Source organism: Elaeis guineensis, chromosome 14 (genome assembly GCF_000442705.2).
Source record: "Elaeis guineensis isolate ETL-2024a chromosome 14, EG11, whole genome shotgun sequence".
Lineage (NCBI taxonomy): Eukaryota > Viridiplantae > Streptophyta > Magnoliopsida > Arecales > Arecaceae > Elaeis > Elaeis guineensis.
This window is the reverse complement of record NC_026006.2, coordinates 50,523,145-50,541,460: the sequence shown is the minus strand read 5'-3', so window position 1 is coordinate 50,541,460 and position 18,316 is coordinate 50,523,145. Positions and strand designations below refer to the sequence as shown.

Genomic DNA, 18,316 nt, shown 5'->3' with positions numbered 1-18,316 from the left:
CAACAAGATGGTCCTGATGCACCTGCCTATGGGCAACTAAGGGCTGATCGTCGGGCAGGCAGTCAAAGCCCAGTTTACAACCAAAGGAGTCGACAATCCCAACCAATTTGTGGTGCGGCGGCATTCGAGGTAAGGAGGAAGGGGTGGCTGGAGAAGGGAGAGACGAGGCGAAGCCACTTGAGAGAGGAGATGGAAGACGGCATTGTAGGTGGTGTGAGAGTGGCAGTAGCCTGGTTGGTGGTCGGACCAGTCGAAGAAACCGACTTGGAAGAGGAGGAGAGTGGTGGAGAGCAAGGCGACGGTGGCATGGGGGTGGTGGTGGAAGGCCTGGAGCACGAGGGGCTTGGAGAGGGGAGAGTCAGGAGACTAGATTTAATGGAAGGGAAGGTTTTCTTTCTTTATTTTTTTTTAATTTTTTATTCAAGATTATTTTGATCATTTCAAAAATTTATAATGATATGGTAAGAAGATCAAGTTAATTTTAACAGCTTATCTAATGGTATGGGTTAGAATGTAGGGTTGATTAAAATATTAAGAGTGTGACCGTAGGTTTTAGAAACTACTGGATGTACTTATAATTTCAACCTATTCTTAGGAAGATTTTTGTAATTTATCCTATAATTTGTTATGAATTTTTGTTGAAAGAAAATGATTTTTTTAAATATTTTCTGATGAGTACATAATGGCACTTAGGAGAGTATAAGGTCTTTGTTGTCTTGAAAACTCAAAAACAAAGCTTCACCCCCTTTGATCTAATAATTTCAGACTTATCTCTAATAATCTCTTTAGATGTATAGAGATAGAACTGCATACATTCAATCGTCTTCAAATCCTATAGTGGTGGAAGCCTCATGTATTTGGACATCTATTTTTCGAAAACGGCATGAAACAACAAAACATTGTTTCCTTTGAAGAAAAGAGGAATAGGTGCCTTAGGTTGAATGTGGATCCATTCTAATTATTGGAAAAATCTAGTGCAATCACCAACCTTCCATTCATTACAAAACAATTAATGATATGAACATGTTCTGCCCTATCCAGTTAGCAGGTATTTTGTGAATATATGTACCACTCGTCATTTGTATTGGACCTCTCTAACTTGAGTTTGTATGGGAGGAGAAAGAGCATGTTTAGTTGGGAAGAATTGATTTTGAAAAAGAAATAGGAATGAGTCTTCCATTCAACCATTTGATTAGGAAAAGTCCCATTCCCATTCTAATTTTATAAGAAAATAGAAATATCCAAATCTCCCAAAATCCAATCCTTACTCTCTCCTCAGATTTAAATTCTATTTAGGTTTCAAATCCAGTTATGATCACGAGCCAAATATATCAGAAATTATAACCATTCTGATTTCTGTTCCAATCCATTTATATTTCGATTCTGATTCTAGTCGCAAATCAAATACACCCTAAATTCTTTTAAAGTTAAAAATCATTACTTGAACTTGCTTAATTGGCGAAACTCTTGATGAGGATCAATGTATAATTTGATTATAGCCTATTTCAAGTTCTTATATCTATTTGAAGATCTCTCGGCTTTAATCACATTTCTTCTTCTATGCATTCAGGTGGCACTTCAAAAATGGATTAACTGGCTTCTGTCAGCACCTCTCAGGTTTATTTGGAGGCTCTTTTCCAACACTATAGGGTCTACTTCGGAATATGGCATGGTAATATTGTGCTTCAGCTTGGGCATCATCTTTATAACAATCTGGAAAGCTGGATGTTTGTTTATGATAGCCTGTTGGGTTTTTTCATCACTTTTGTACCATTACTGGGACCTATCTGTAATATTCCAGTGTTGGGTGGGGCAGTTACACTGCTTGGGTTCACCAATCTATTAGTTCCCTTTATGGTGTGCTACGTCTTTTTCTTCCTTATGGAGTCCTCGCTGTAAATATTAGACTTTGTATGATGCTTTTATAAACAAGCTACTGCTCCTCTTTCTGTCAAAAAAAAAAAAAAAAAAAGCCATCAAATACACCATTTGCCATTTTGCTGTTCTCCTATATACTTCCATATCTTCTTTGCTCATGGCTATCTATCAAATGTTCCAGGTGTCCATTAAATGATTCAAATTATTAAATCGAATCAAACTAAACTATTTTTATCAGTATGATCTAATTTGAAAATTAAAATAATTTTATTTGATTTATAATTTTCACATAAAATAATTTAATAATGTGGTGTAGTTTTGTAGAAATATTAAATCAGACCACACCGTAAACTATAATATGTGTATATATACATACTAACACATAAATTTTAGAATAAAATTTAGTTTTTCGTTGGCTCTTTTATCTTTGGCCCTTCACTTTAGTGGTTCCAAAAATCAAAACTATTTATTGATCCAAAAGCTGCCCTAATAATTTCATTCTTTATTTGTCTAAAATATTTTTTTTTTAAGATTTTTCATCTTCTATGTTGTAATATGTCAAACCGTTAATCAAATTAGACCAAGCCATAATTCACCGACCTGGTCTGATCTGATTTGAGTGACAAAATAATCTGATTTGGTTTGTAAATTTAGCAAATCATAATTTATTGATTTGATTTAAAAATATCCTAATTCAGACTATGTACATCTCTACTTCTATCATCGTAGCTAAATAAATGCAAAAAATTCGCTACTATCTATTACGAGCACCTCAAGTGCTCTCGATTGCTGAGTTGCAGTGAAAAGAGTCAAAAGAAAGCTCGGTTAAAAAATTTTATCAAAAAATAATTTAAATAAAAAAATAATATATATATATATATATATTTTAATATATTAAAAAATAATTTGAAAGTCTATTATTCATGTTCTTTCCATTACTAATTTTTTTTAGATAAGTTACTAAGATCTATCAATATTTTTATAATATTTTTAATTATATAAATATTATATATAATTATATAGTGTAATATATTATATTTTGTATGTTATAATAAATAATATATATAATATATCTTCATAAATATAGATAATATATTTTATATATATAATAAATTATTTATATATAATAAAATAATATATATATTTAATAATATAATATAATAAATTATAAAATTATATTATCATTATAAGATTAGGAGTATATTATGAATGAAATAAAAAAATTATTTTTTTAATCGATAGGAAAATGACTTATTCATCTTCTAAATATATAAAAAAATTATTTTATTAATAAATATTATTCAAAAAATAAAAAATAGATAAATTAATTAAAAAAATATTAAATATTTTTTTATAATATTTATTCGTATAAGAGGATGGGTCTTTATTAATGGCTCGGATACCGACGCACCCACGAGAAAGCGCAACTGAACCCGACCACCCATTTGATCGGAAAAGTACGCAACGAAAAATCTCCTCACTAGTCACGATCCCACTGTAGCGGTCCTTCTAGTGTCTTCCTTTGCTCCCGCGCCCCCTCCAGATACAAACGCTCCTCTCTCTCTCCTCCCACGTCTCTTTCCGTCCGAGAATTATACCTACACCCCGTGACCACGCGGCCGTTCGGTCCTCCCTATCCAGTCTCCTCCCCTTATCTGTTTCCCTTCTTCCCCTCCTCCCTTCGACCAAGACCTCGAACTCAACCCAAGAAATGGGCCAAGAAGAACCCGCCAAAGCCGTGGACAAAGTAGAACGAGACGAAGGAAGAGAAGGAGAAGATAAAGAGAGAGAGGAGGAGGAGGCGTGCTGCGACTTCTGCGGCGAGGCGAAGCCTCTGGTCTACTGCCGGGCGGACGATGCGAGGCTCTGCCTCCACTGCGACCGCCAGGTCCACGCCGCCAACTCCGTCTGCTCGCGCCACCCCCGCTCCCTCCTCTGCGACTCCTGCCGCGCCGCCGCCTCCTCCATCTTCTGCCCCTCCCACCGCCGCCTCCTCTGCACCAACTGCGATTTCGACGCCCACCGGGCCGGCGGAGTCGTCCATCAGGACCGCCGCCCCGTCGAGAGCTTCTCCGGGTGCCCGACGGCGGCGGAGCTTGTTGCCGTTCTTGGGGTCGGCGGGGATGTGAAGTCGGTGGTGGAGGGTGCGGGTGATGATGGTGGTGGCGGGTGGTTGGGGGATGAGGGATGGATGTGGGAGACGCCGCCGGTGTTCAGTCTCGATGATCTTATCGTGCCGACGACTTCTTGCCATGGATTCCAAGCTATAGGGATTCCCCCTTTGCCCAAGGTATCGGAAATGGAATTGCTTTGTTCCTGATATGAATCTAGTTTCGCTGATTTGCTCTTAAGGTTTTTTTGCAGTTCTGTATCTTTTAGTTGTTGAATTTGTTACGGGGATGGTTAACAAGGTTAAATAATCCCAAACATGAAGTGGGTGTGATTATTGGGACCTTTTAAAGGGTAAAAATTCCCTTGGTTCTCGAGAAGAATCAAACTATGTTGGCATAACAAAGGTAAAGACTAGACATCAAATGTTGAATTTGTTACGGGGATGGTTAACTGGGTTAAATAATCCCAAACATGAAGTGGGTGTGATTATTGGGACCTTTTAAAGGGTAAAAATTCCCTTTTTTCTCGAGAAGAATCAAACTATGTTGGCATAACAAAGGTAAAGACTAGACATCAAGAAAGAATAAATCCAAAAGATGTTTCAGATGTTAACGATTTTGTATGCTTGTTTTGATTCGATCATTCACAGATATTGGTTCTACTTTCAATTTGTGGGAATTGGTATAGTAATTCATTTTGTTTATATGCCCTGCATTAGTCAAATTGATAGATTGGTATGTGCCTTTGAGAAGGGATCTATTAGGTGATTTTGTGTCTATTTTTGCTTTTCTATACTTTGCAAGAAGGCATTGATATGAGTTACTTTATGTTGGTTCCCGTTAACATTAGCTCTAGCCATTAACGCATGTATCATAGCATAGCATAGCATGTTCACAATTCCATTATATTTACACTTTTTGCAGTATGGTCTTTTCCATTTTACCTCAATTACTTTTCGAGATGTGGTTCCTGATATTCTATACACTGCTTTGATCAGCATGTTTTCTGCTATTTTAAGTTTCAAATTTCTCTAGTTTTGTTCCAGGCGCTGTCTATTTTGTTCATTATCACAATATTGTTCTTCATTACAAGGATTGATGTTAGTGGGTTTAGTTCTATCATTAATCTTAACATGCGTTGAAATTGCTTTTCCTATGATTCTTTTTCGAAAGTGAAACCTGTGGGTTGTTATTAGCTTATATTTAGCTGCAATTTTTATTCTCTGAATGCCTCTTTTTTTTTTTTTGGCATCAGGACCGGAATTCAACATGTGGAAAACATAAGGAAGAGATAGTCCGGCAGCTTCATGAACTTATTAAGAATGAAATCCATGTGATAAATGATTATGAAGATCTTGAACAAGTTATGACATTCCAGACCCTGGCACCACAACAAAATTTTCAACTGGGTAATTTGAGTTCTGATGTTGATCATGATGGAACATGCATAGTTGTACCTGCTTGTGAGGTTTGATCTACTTCCCTGTTTCTGCTCATTTGATGAATTCTGTGGCTCTTAGTATCTATTTTCTTTCGCCTGGTGGTTTCTGTGGCCACTATGGGAATTTACTTCTTCTGATTTGTGACATTTACATTTATTTACAATTTGATCTCCCTCCTCAAATAATCTTCCTTGAGTATTTTCATAGGTGATGCCTTAGGTTATTACTTCCAAGGAAGAGTACACTGTGTTCTGCCATCTCCTGTTTGTTGGTTCCTTGTAGAACCAAAAGAAATAACTTGCACAATTGGCTAATTTATGTGATTTTCTAATCACACTCTTCCCAGGTTTCTTTTGATTGTGGAAAAAAGGGAAAGATACACACAAGTAGTACTGAATGAGAGCTATACTTTGGTGTTGTTTGGCATGAAATGGTAATGTAATAGTCGTTTTTTTGAATTTATCTTAGTTCAGATGAGATCTTAGCCTTCACTAATTCATATTGTCACCGACCTACAAGAGGTCTTAAGTAATTCAAGATCTTCATGTAATTCTAATTCAATTTTTTTAAATTTTCCAGTTATTCTTAAATAATCTACAATGCTCACATTGCCAAAATTTTATTGAAAATTAGGGCTCCTATCACATGAGATGCACATGCTGCTTAAAAGGGTACATGATAAGGTTGATTGTTAGGTTTAGAGAACAAAATTGGAGTCAAAAGGAGTTAGTGAAGTTAAGGAGGACCAAGGGGAGCTGCACTTGGATGAATGGCAGTGATATAGATGGGCTGGGCTAGCTCACGTTGACCATAGATTCATTGGACTATGTCACATTCCTTTTGCCAAGATCTTTTATGTGACTAGGCTCCACTAAAATTCATCATTATTTGGCAATTTAATGTATTAACTAGAACATCAATCATTTTTCTTCTTTTCTGCATACTTTTCTATAAGGTGTAAACAAGTGCTGCTTTTCCTTTTTTCAGGACTTCAGCACAACCAGCAATAATGGCATTAGGTGGCGGCTTGTTGAAAATTTGTATTTTTTCATTTATTTATATGTAGGATCATTAATTCATTTTTCTCCTTTTCTTCTTACTTTTCTATAAGGTGCACATAAGTGCCCCTCTTCTTTTTCTTTTTTTTTTAAAAAAACTTTGGTACAACCAGCAATAATAGCATTAGGTGGTGGTTTTCTGAAAAATTGTTATTTTTCATTTCTTTGTATATTGGCTAAAAGGATGCTTTAAAAATTATTTTTTATTCTTAGTTTAAAAAATCATTGTTCATTTGTATCAAAAACAATTACAGTTCATGTATAATTACTTATCTCAATTTTTTGCATTTTTTGTCATTATTAATGAAGTCCATTGTCAAATTTAAAAAATAAAAAAAATAAAAAACAAAAACTTCAACCATTTGTTGATTTGGTAAACCATTATATGTTACATCTATAACCTAGGTTCGTAACATTTTGGAAAGGTAGTATTTGAAATGCAACTTCCTATATTAGCAATTTTCTAAAAGATGGCAGCCTATGCTGCCTACATCCCGTCTTAATGTTTTGCATGTTATGAGTGTTGTGGATTAGATTGACTTACGAATTAGTATTGGATGTTGTCAGTTTGGTGCTTTCCATTGACTTGCTATATTTTATTTGTTATATAATATTTCATTTTGCACAATAAAATTAATTTTTCGAATACTCTTTACATTTACTATTTTTGAATATATTATTTTTGGGCTGGCTTAACCTCTAATCCCCTCCCTAGTTGCTAGAGAGCCCCTCAGCCTTCTGTTTACTTCTCACAGCTATTTAAAACATTGGCTATTGCTAGTGAGAAATAAAGATAGAAAAAAGCAAATATGTTAGAATGCAGGATGAGCTTTTTTTGCTTCATGTATTAAAAAGGTCTTGTGATTGTGAGTATTTGACATATGCAATTGACTAAATGTCCTAAGACCCTTGTGGCGGTCAAATAAATGGTTGAGTGTGACTACCTTTAGTTGGCATATGCTGAGGATCTAATAAAATCAAATTAATGGAGCTTTGATATCATGGTAGAGGCATTCATGTAGGATTTGAGGCTTCTTTTTGTGATTTTGATTTTGAATTTTGTACAACATTTCTATGGTATTGAAAAGAAATGTGGAATCTGTGGATCCATTACACAATCCATTTGAGAATAATGGTCAAGCAAGTGGTGTTATCCATGTTAAAATTAAGCCAGAAAGATGCCTCAAGAAATGTGTTAGGATTTGATGCCTCAAGATTCAGCCCACATTGAGCCCACAGCGAGGTTCGCGGCGAAAAATAGAGTCCAACGAGACCAAGATCACCTGAAACGGAGCTCGGATGGAGGAGATACGAGCTTTTGAAGTCGGCACGAGAATCGAGGCGGCAGAGGACCGCCGGCGACCGGCGGCAGGCGGCAGCGGCCGCAGGCGGCGGCGCGCGGGACGCGCGACCCAGGCCCGTGCGGGACGCGCGACCCAGGCCCGCGCGGGACGCGCGACCCAGGCCCGCGGCCCCTTTGCCCCGGTCCACCGTGGACCGGGCGATCCACGGCGGGGCCTATGGACCGCGTGGGCGTTTCCCACGCGTTTCACGCGGTCCACGGCACTATTCCGTGGACCGATCGCGATCGGACGGCTCAGGGAGATTGCGGTGACGATCCGACGGTTCAGGAGGTTGATTTGGCTTGTTTAGGAGACCTAAACCTAATCTAATTAGGTTTTAAACCACGTTTAAGCCTTTAAAAAGGCCTGTGACGAACAAACAGTGTTGTGGTTCGGGTTTCTCACCGTACAGCGCCGTACGAACCCGAGAAGAGAGAGAGAGGCGGAAGCGTTGCTGTGAGAGAAGGAGCAAGGCTCCTGGACAGCGGTCGCCAGGCTCTTCAGGGGTTCGGGGGGTCTCCAAGAGAGAGAGAGCTTTTGTGAGGGGAACTTCAGATGAGAGAGAATTGGGTGTACAAGGGTTGAGGGTGAGGTCTCCTCTTGTAAAATTTCTTTTTCATAGTAAAGTTTGCATGCCCCGTGGAGGCGAGCCCTTTTGTGGCTGATCCACGTATTTTGATTGTTTTTCTTTTGTTTTGTTTCTTCTTTCTTCCTGCTGTATCGCGTGGTACTGAAAGGATCTTGGGAGGTGGTGTCCTGGCCAGACATCCACCCAACAAAATGAAGAGGCGGTTGACATGGAATCTTAAATTACATTTAGTAAGAGAGTTTTTTGGAACATGTGAGCTGAGAGAGTAGGGGTGTTGATAAAGGATTTCATATTATTTTCTCCTTTTGCATCTGGGGAGAGAGTGGATAAATTATCATAAGAGCCATTTGCTGTTACCTACTTGAGGCCATGATTGGTGGAAGGCACTTATCTCAAGTAATTCCATGATACAATAGGTTGCATGATCATGACAGTATAGTCAAAGAAGCTTGTTGTATGATGCTTTTTGTACATCAACTGCATTAGACTATCATCTGCTAGGTGTAAAAGAAAGGAGAATTACTTACATTAAACCATTAGCTTATGGTTCTTTATTTAAAATTTAGACAGATATTGTACAAAGGATGGAATTCTAATAATTAGAAAGATCTGAAAAGTACTCTTTAAGTCTCCACTTTGTGGTTGTGACTTGCACTGCGAATAAAGCCTAAAAGATGATTCTTTTACTGCTAGTTTATCAGAAGCCATCCAATTCAATAACCTCCTAGCTCATTTTCAGTAAAGTCCTAAGCACAGGCCCAAGGACCTCAAATCAGTGTTTCAAATGCAGTTCCTACGGCTACATATGCACCAATATATGCAGATATACCCTAGTGACTGCACCTTACTGGGGCTTGATCACATAAAAAGTCACATATGTTAAAATGGCTTGCATATGCGACCTAGGCATATATAAATTGTGATGGGAATCAATGATAATTGACATCTTGAAGAAGATTGACTTTTGAGTGATTTGTGAAAATTTATTTACCTACTATATTAGCATGGTTATTGGTAAAATATCGCCATCCTTTTAAATTGACATATCATATTACATTAAAATCAGTTCTGAAATGAGTGTAGAAGTGTATGCTTAAATTTTTTTCTATAAAATTTTAATTTATTTATATCTGATTTAATTTAGTTTTATTCAAATGAATGAAATCTATTTGGTTTAGATATTATAAGTTTCAAAAATATATAAGTACTGCCTATGCACCCATATACAACATATGTGCTATGTATACCTTTACAATCTGCATAATGCAGCTGCTTTTTAAAACCCTGCAATCTAGAAGGATCTTTTTGAGTTGGCTAAACACACCTACCACTGGAGATAGATAAAGATTTTACCTTACCTCAAAGAAAAAGTTGGGTAACATCTATTGGATGAGCCTAGAGAGATTCAAATGGAAGAAAATATAAAATCTCTCAAGGAGTTGAACCTCAATCTTCTTTATGGAAAGCTTATATCTGCTCATGCCATCCTTTTGCTATATCAAGAAGGGAAAGTCTAGGAAATTTCCTCTATGTGTGAGAGAGTAGGCTTGGTGAATCTTTTTCTGTTACTGGTGATACCTTGGATTGAACGAACTAAGATGATATTGGCTGATGGTGAGGACTTATTAGCAGTTCATGACTCTCTAGCAATGCAAACATTATCTCATCTCCATACATATTATGCATATTGACTTTCTTTGTTCTTTTAGCAAGATCTTTCAACTTTTTGAATGCGTGGGATTGTAGAAGATTCACTGTCTGTGCCAAATCATGCAATTGAAGTCATAGGAACATATACATATAATAGGCTTCTCTAACACTTTGCCTTCATATTGACTGCTCTAGAGTAAATGCCTATAGGTATTTTCATGCAATACAACTTATGCTTTGACATATCATACATGAGGTTGATTTAGATATGGTCAGCATGTCATCAACATTCTCCATTAGGTCATGTAGGTTATTGCATTTACATACACTCCATCTTTTTGTTTTTCCTTTCTTTTTCTCCCTTCTTGGGCACCAGGTGTCTTCCTAGCCTACATTGATGCCAACTAGATACTCAAGTTTTACCTCCTAACAACAGCCTAGCTACCTTGACAACCTTAATAAGGATTACCATGGTTTCTCACTTCTTCTTGGAATACCTTAGAGAATAAAATGACGATGGTACCGGCAAAGACATTTTGAAGAAAGAAGGCCATACATGAGAACATTCTATGAAGCTAAACCACTCTTTGTTGCTTTAACCTCCCTTAACTTTCTTTTATGATCCATTCTCAACTTTCTTGGCAAATCATTTGTTCTCAGACTAGTGAGATCCAAGAAAACTAACATTTCTTAATGGATAATAGGATCTAATAAGTTAAGGTTTCATAATGGACATGCATTAGAGCTATATATTTCTAATAATTCCTTGGTCTCATAACTTGGTTCGTCTTAACTTTACACATACTAATTTTTAAGACATCTTAATTGAAGATCAATTTTGATAAAGCAAATGCTTCAATAATCTTCAGCTTGGCTTGAATCCAATTAAAGCTAGCATGGAGATCCAGCTTATTCATACTACCAAATCCATTCTTGGTGATTGATTAGCTTTGTCATCGGTAGGCAAATTCAAGCAACCCTTAGAATCTTAGCATTCTAAGGATCCAAACTTTTTTTCATACTATCACACTGATCAGGTTGATTACCATAACCAATCTAACCAAAATCTGAGGTTTTCTTTAAGAGATGGACCTTGGTGTAGCATGGTTACACAGGTAGTAGAATGAAAAAGGTTTGAGTGACAAACAAGTATATTAGAAGAGGTATAGGAGTTGCACTTGTTGATAGTAATATGATGGTAATTGCTTGAGATGGTATGAGCAGTGCATTGGAGATTGAGGAGAAAGGTCTAAGAGAAGGGGAAGAGTTATGCTTACATGGATAGAATTTGGAAAAGCATGCTCCTATTCCCATTTCATTTTCCCAGTGAAACCTCGGGTAGCTATCCCACCATTTTGTCCAGAAAAGAATTTGGAAAAATCGGCGTAATATTGGAGATTATCTTTAATAGGAATATGTGGTGTACGAAGATCAAAAGTCATGCACATGTAAAAAACCAATGAATAGTTGGGACAAGATATGGTTATAGTCAAGGTTTTAAATCTCATGGGATAGAGATGTCTTAATATCTCCATAGAACGGGATGCCCCATTATCCCGTCCCATCGCGACAGCTGTCCCGATATGCATCCCGATAGATGTCCTTCTTTTCTCTCTCCTTTCATTTCTTTCCCTTTTTTTTCTTTTCTATCTTCTTTTCTTTCTTTTTTCTATCTTTCTTTCTTTTCTTTTCTTTTTGTTTCATTTTCTTATCCATTCCTTTCTTTTTTTTTTCTTTTTCTTTTTCTTTCTCTTTCCTTTCTTTCTTCTTTCCTTTTATTTTTTTTCTTTCTTCATCTTCCTTTCTTTCTTCTCTCCCTGCATGGATAGATTTCGGAGTCCTAATCCCGTCTCGATCCCGTTTTCTCATAGGAACGGGATTGGATGGCCGAGACGCCTTCTGTCCTGCTAGAATGTAAAAATCTAGGTTATAGTATTGTAAATATAGTTCTATTTCTTGCTTTTATAATTGAAAAGAACATGCTACAACATAAATTCTCTTCACAATCCTTTGTTGGTTAGTTATAGAACCCATTCCCCTTTAAGGAAACTCTCTTTAGTGGGATTTACAAGGCCTTCATATTGCCTCATGTTGATAGAGAAAAGTTGATAGAAAATTGCTACACAGTGACACAACAATAATATCCATTAAGATAGTTTGACATGAACCCACAAAGAATATTTGTGAGATGCTTGAGATGCCCTTAGGAAAAAGATCACATTATGAAATTGATACAACAGTAGGCTGCTCTCCTCTCTTTTTAATTACCTAGGTTCCAAGATCTTTCCTTTGGCTAATCTACATGGACACTCCATTTTTAAGCTGTTTGGGAGTATCAACACTTTTAGACACAAATACATGGCATGACACGACATGACATGGTTGGATACTCTAATTTAAGATACTCTAATTTAAGATGTCTTACTAATATGAGTAAAAGCACTGGACACTTGACACTCTTTTTTGAAGCGTCATGCAAGAGATTACATTAAAGGAGTATTTGGTTGGAGTAATTAAGGTATGGAATGGGAATTGGAATGAATGACTCCCATTTCAATTGTTTGGTTAGGAGGAGTCCCATTCCGATTCCCATTCCAGGGAGGAATGGGAATGATTCATTCCTTCCATAACCAAATCCAGACTCACCCCAACGGAGTCAAAAACTCATTCTATCGAAATGAGGTGAAAAAAAAAAAATCATCCGTCCACCTCTTTGCCCGATCCTCTCAACCCCAAGCCCTAGAGAGGGCGACCGATGCGCAAGCCCGCCGTCGGTGTTGCTCGGCGAGCGGGAGACCGGGGTCGAGTTGGTGGAGATGGGGGAGATGGTGCCGCCACCATCAACGGTGAGGGCACTGACCTCGACATCGCTAATATAGAGGAGCTTATGCTGGTGGGTGAGGATGGACTGCTAGTGACGGTAGTGGTGGTCGTCATCGTGATGTCCTGCATCCCAACGGCTAAAGATGGAGGTCAGGTCCCGACGGGCACTCCGATGAGGGGAGACCTGGGAGGAGCATTGCGACGGCGCTGCAGGGAGAGGATCATGGTAGGGCGACGGCTAACGTATAGGAAGGAAGAGAAGCCGTGGCCGGAACCCTAACCCGAGGCTTGGAATGGAGAGGGAGCCCATGGGATTAAAAAGAGAAGAGGATTGTCGGAGAAGAAGCGGTGGAGAGGGGAGGGGGCGACAATGGAGGGGAGGCGAGGGAGGTTGGTGGTGCCAAAGCCAGGGGAGGGGAGGGGAGGGTATCTGGTGGCATCGGAGCTGAGAGAGGGGAGAGGAGGGTATCTGGTGGCACCGGAGCCGGGGGAGGGGAGGGGAGGGGGTTTAGTGGTCGTACGAAGCCGAGTGCAGTACAGATGGCGGTGGGACGGGCCGCGGCGGGGGCGGCACAGTCGCGGGAGGAAGGGGGTCTGCGGTGGAGAAGAAGAAGCGCGGGCAAGAGGGGGGACGTGCCTTCCTTCACCTCTCTTTTTTTTCCTTTCATTTTCTTTTCTATTTTTCTTTTTTTTCTTTCACTTTCTTTTCTATTTTTCATAAAATTATTTACATTCTATATTTTATTTCATAAAATATATTATTATGTTTAATTTTTATTTAATATCAATTTTTAAAATAATTAATTTTTAAAAATTTTAGTTAAGAATAAAAATAAAAATTTGAGTTGACTCCGATTCCTATCTTTATATTAACCAAACAACAACAATGGGAATCATCCATTCCGATTCCGATTTTGGACACGAACCAAACACTTCGGGGGATTAAGCCATTCCGATTTCGATTCCAATCCATTTCGATTCCCATTCCGATTCCGATTTCGATCATGAACCAAACACCCCCTAAATGAAGTGTCCTCAAGTTTCCTAGATACTTCAAACAAAGTGTTCTTATGTTTTTTATATGAAGTTATTAATATTGTATGGGCACTTTAAGCAAAATGTCATTATGTTTTAGGGGGTGTTTGGTTCATAACCAAAATGGGAATGGAAATGAAAATCGAAATGGCTTGGAATCGGAATCGGAATAGTCAAATCCTCCAAAGCGTTTGGTTCGTGACTGGAATCGAAATCGGAATTGGAATGAAAATTTGAATCCATAGAGAAGAGTAGGGATTGAGTTTTATATAGATTGAGCCATTCTCATTCCATCCTGGAATCGGAATGGGACTCCTTCCAACCAAACGGTTGGAATGGAAGTCATCCATTCCGATTCCGATTCCAGACCCCCACTCTCTCCAACCAAACGCCCCTTAAATGAAAGTGTAGTTATCTATCCAGAATTCTAAATCACTTTTTTTTTTTGAATAAGCATTAAAATTTACAAGCACGTGTGTGTATATGTATTTAACATACGTGAACACACACACACACATATATGGAGGCTGCCATGTTGACACTTAAGGACACGACACTTGACCCCATGCCAAGTGTCTAGATGAAACAGCCTTTGATCACAACATTGCTCCCTTTCGTGGTCTTCTTTTTTCTTTCCCTCTTTCTCTTTCTGTTTCTCTACTTCTAGGTCCTAATATGACCCTTATTATTCTTTTTGGCACACACACCTTAAATCAAGCTCTTATTATTGTGGATCTTCACAAAATTGCGCCTAGTGCCTTGCAAAACAGTAGCTCTTATAGGTCAAGAGAAAGTATTGTGAATCTTCTGCACATGTATTGCTATGTTATTATCAAACCTCATAATCATTATTTGAACTCTCAAATTTTGATGCTTACACAATATATGTCTGTTTCCTAACTTTCAAACTATTGAAAGTTAGATCTGAAGCATAATTAAAAGGAATAATTATTGTGATGTGAAGGTTGTTAAGGAGCTATTGTGTGTCCTGACCAGAAGAGAGAGCATTTTTTTGTATCAGTTTATATGGATTTCGTAAGCACTTTATTGATTAATGAAATGTTTGACTGTCATTACGTATATTCAATGATTCTAGTCCTGGTAAGATGCCTGTGCGACAATAGGCCGAGGGACGGATCATTCTAAGCATCGAGATAGGACCATCCTAACATTATCTCAGAATCCTGCTAAGCACAACGTGAGATATCTCCCATCTTAGGTGTTGGGATAGAGCAGGATAGCAATACATCATGTTCCATAGAAAAACCAAAATGGCTCCATCCCATGGAATTTGAATGTGTATATTGCAACGTTTACCCTAGACTGATCCAGAAGACTTTGCAGGAATTGATCAGTAAAGCCGTATTGACTATTAACTTCTAAAGTTGTGCTATTATTAATGAATTTATTTTAGAAAATAGGATTACCTTATTTGCCTCTCTAGTTTGTTTCTCCCCATCACCATTTTTCTTTTCCATTTTGTTGATCTATTAGCAACATGAATTATTTGTTGAAGCTTGCTAGGTTCTATAATTCTTGAAAGTACTTACTTTTTGCATCTATGTTAAGTCCAAGAGGCTTTTGGTTGCACTAATTATAGTCCATGCTCCTATAATACCAAGTTTACTTTACGAAAATAATTTAATTAAGTGTATCAGCTGTAGCTTTGATCAAGCAAATTTGACAATCTATCTTTCGCTGCACTCAAAATGTTGTAAATTTAGAACATTCATATTAAAAAGATGTAAGTCAGTTTTTTTTTTTTTGTTACAGGATAATACACTTCAATGGAAACACAGTGATTGTCAAGAGACAACTGATAAATTGGCAGCAGTATTTCCTTATGAACAATATATAGGAGACTCCTCTATGGTAAACTTGTTATCTGTTGGTGAGACTACAGACAATCAAGCACATGCAAACGAAGCCAATGTTGCTGAGCCGGACACAGGGCATACTGTTAGTAGACAAAACTTACCATCATTACCACTTAAGAGTGGAAATGAGCATGCTTTCGTCAACCGTGACTCTGTTATCTCAAGATACAAGGAGAAGAGAAAGACAAGGAGGTCAGTGGATTTCTGATCATGAAATTTTTTTTAAAACAGTTTTTTTGGCCTTCCTTATATGTCAGACCTAGTTAACATTTATTTGGTCAACAAAACAGATATGAGAAACTTATACGGTATGAATCACGAAAGCTTCGGGCTGATAGAAGGATGAGGATCAAGGGGCGGTTCGCTAAGGCAAATGAAGTCACACAATTGGAAAAGGATCAAACACCTAAGCTAGGAGACTAAACTTTCCTCGTTGGAGCATGTACACTGGCACAACTCTCGCTTGTTCTTTAGCCAACTCCCAACCCAATCATCTTGCGAGAGTTACAATGTGAACTAGCTTATAGGCAGTATTGTGATGGTGGTTTACCGTCTCATGTAGGCAAAACTGTGTTTAATATGTTACACATTAAAATGTAGAATGATGCTATAACTAAGTGCGGTTGCTGTAAGTAGAAGAACAGCATTTTTTTTTTTTCTTGATGAAAAATAATGCTATACCTGGAAGTGAGATTATCCGAACTTTTATGTAATGTAAGTCCATTTACTTTTTGTATCTAAAATAGTATTGTGCTTTACTAAAATGATAAAGAGACTCCATTATATAATAATAGAATATGACTACATAAATATTGATATATTTTTAAATTATAATTAATATAGTATTATAATACTATATTAATATAGAGGAGGTGCTCTTTCTCTATGTGTGGAAGGAGCATAAGACCTAGAACTGGCTATGCCCAGTTAAATCATTATTCTCATCTTTTTTAGCATAGCTATTCCATGTCTACTTTGGAATAGCCTTGTGCCTACCTTGTAGACCAATAGTTGATGCGCATTTTTGATGACAACCCTCATTTTTATTTTATAATAACAATTATATTATACAAAGATTGTAATATAATATGATAATGAATAACACAATTATAATATATAATACTATGCATAATATTACTAATATACTAGAATATCTTAATGGATTATATTTGTATTTAATAGTAAAAATGTTATTATATATCTATATTCAGAATATATCTTGCATATAATAAAAATTAGTATGTATATGAGTGCAAATATATTTATTATTACAATTTACTATATTTCGTTATATCATATATTTATATATTAATTTTTTATGCTATGTAAAAATTAATTTAATATGTTAATTGATATGAGAATTCTAATATAACATCTGAAACGAAAATATGAATAATATATTAGAGATATCTTAATATATGATACTGTATGTGTTTAATAATAAATAAAATGTTATTCTAATATCTATATTACAAATTTGCACATAATATTTTATTATAGAAATAATTTATAATATTTTATTTACCATTAAATACATACAGTGCCTTATCAAAAAAAAAAAAAACATATGGTGCCATATATTAAGATGTTTGTGATATATTAGTCATATTTCTATAATATGCTATATTATAACTAAAATACTGATTATCATATTATATTAATTTTTATGTAACATGATTGAACATGTAATATCAAAAAAGAAAAGAATGTATGAACATATGATATTATAAAATAGAATACATTATTATAGTATATTACTTAATAACCATATAATCATCTATTAAAATGTTGCATTAGATTTACATAATATATTACCATAAAGATAAAAAGCTTAACATTTCTTATGGCTTTTAAATATTATTATATAGGTAAAAGATAAAAATCCAAAGTCCACAAGTCATCTTATTCAAAACCACAATTATGACCTCTCTTCTCTCCCACTGCATACCTTGTAATGCACTATTCTTATTAAAAAATGTGCTCTTACATCGTAACCCGAAATGGCCAAGGAGTGGAAATGTTCCTTGTTTAGGGATACTCTGGAGAATAGATCCAGTGGAGTGAGGACAGGGCGGGCCTACAGCTTAGAAGATTAAAACGACTACAAATTATGATCTCTGAGGGTTCAAACCCCTCCTTGCCCGCAATGTTCCAAAGAGGAAAGATATTTCCTTTACCTTTGCATGTTGAAAAATTATAATTGGGATAGCGAACGTGAAGCTATTTAGTTTGGATGTGGTTTCTTCAGAAAACATTATTAGAATATATTACTAAATATATTAATAATATTTTTTATATTTATATAAGTATTGTATTGTAATATATGCTCATTTTTGTTGTTATGTTGTGCAATGATATTGTATACTGTATGTTTCATGTCGGTTGAAATAATTCTTCAATTTCCATCTCATAATATAAAATATGCTATGATAGGTTAAGGGCAGTTCAGCTATTTTGAAGAAGAAGGGCAGTTTGTTTCTGTCAGTCAGTTTATAAAAGGCCAAACAAAC

The 18,316-nt window shown here is 36.5% G+C and overlaps 1 protein-coding gene across 1 annotated transcript; it reads left to right on the top strand.

Moving 5' to 3' along the window:
* The first annotated feature begins 3,478 nt into the window (after positions 1 to 3,478).
* Positions 3,479 to 16,519, top strand: LOC105057802 (zinc finger protein CONSTANS-LIKE 13). The gene is made up of 4 exons (XM_019854662.3): positions 3,479 to 4,168; positions 5,245 to 5,457; positions 15,703 to 15,998; positions 16,097 to 16,519. The coding sequence occupies exons 1-4, from the start codon at positions 3,590 to 3,592 to the stop codon at positions 16,227 to 16,229; spliced, it is 1,221 nt and encodes a 406-aa protein (XP_019710221.1). The 5' UTR covers positions 3,479 to 3,589; the 3' UTR covers positions 16,230 to 16,519.
* The last annotated feature ends 1,797 nt before the right edge of the window (positions 16,520 to 18,316 follow it).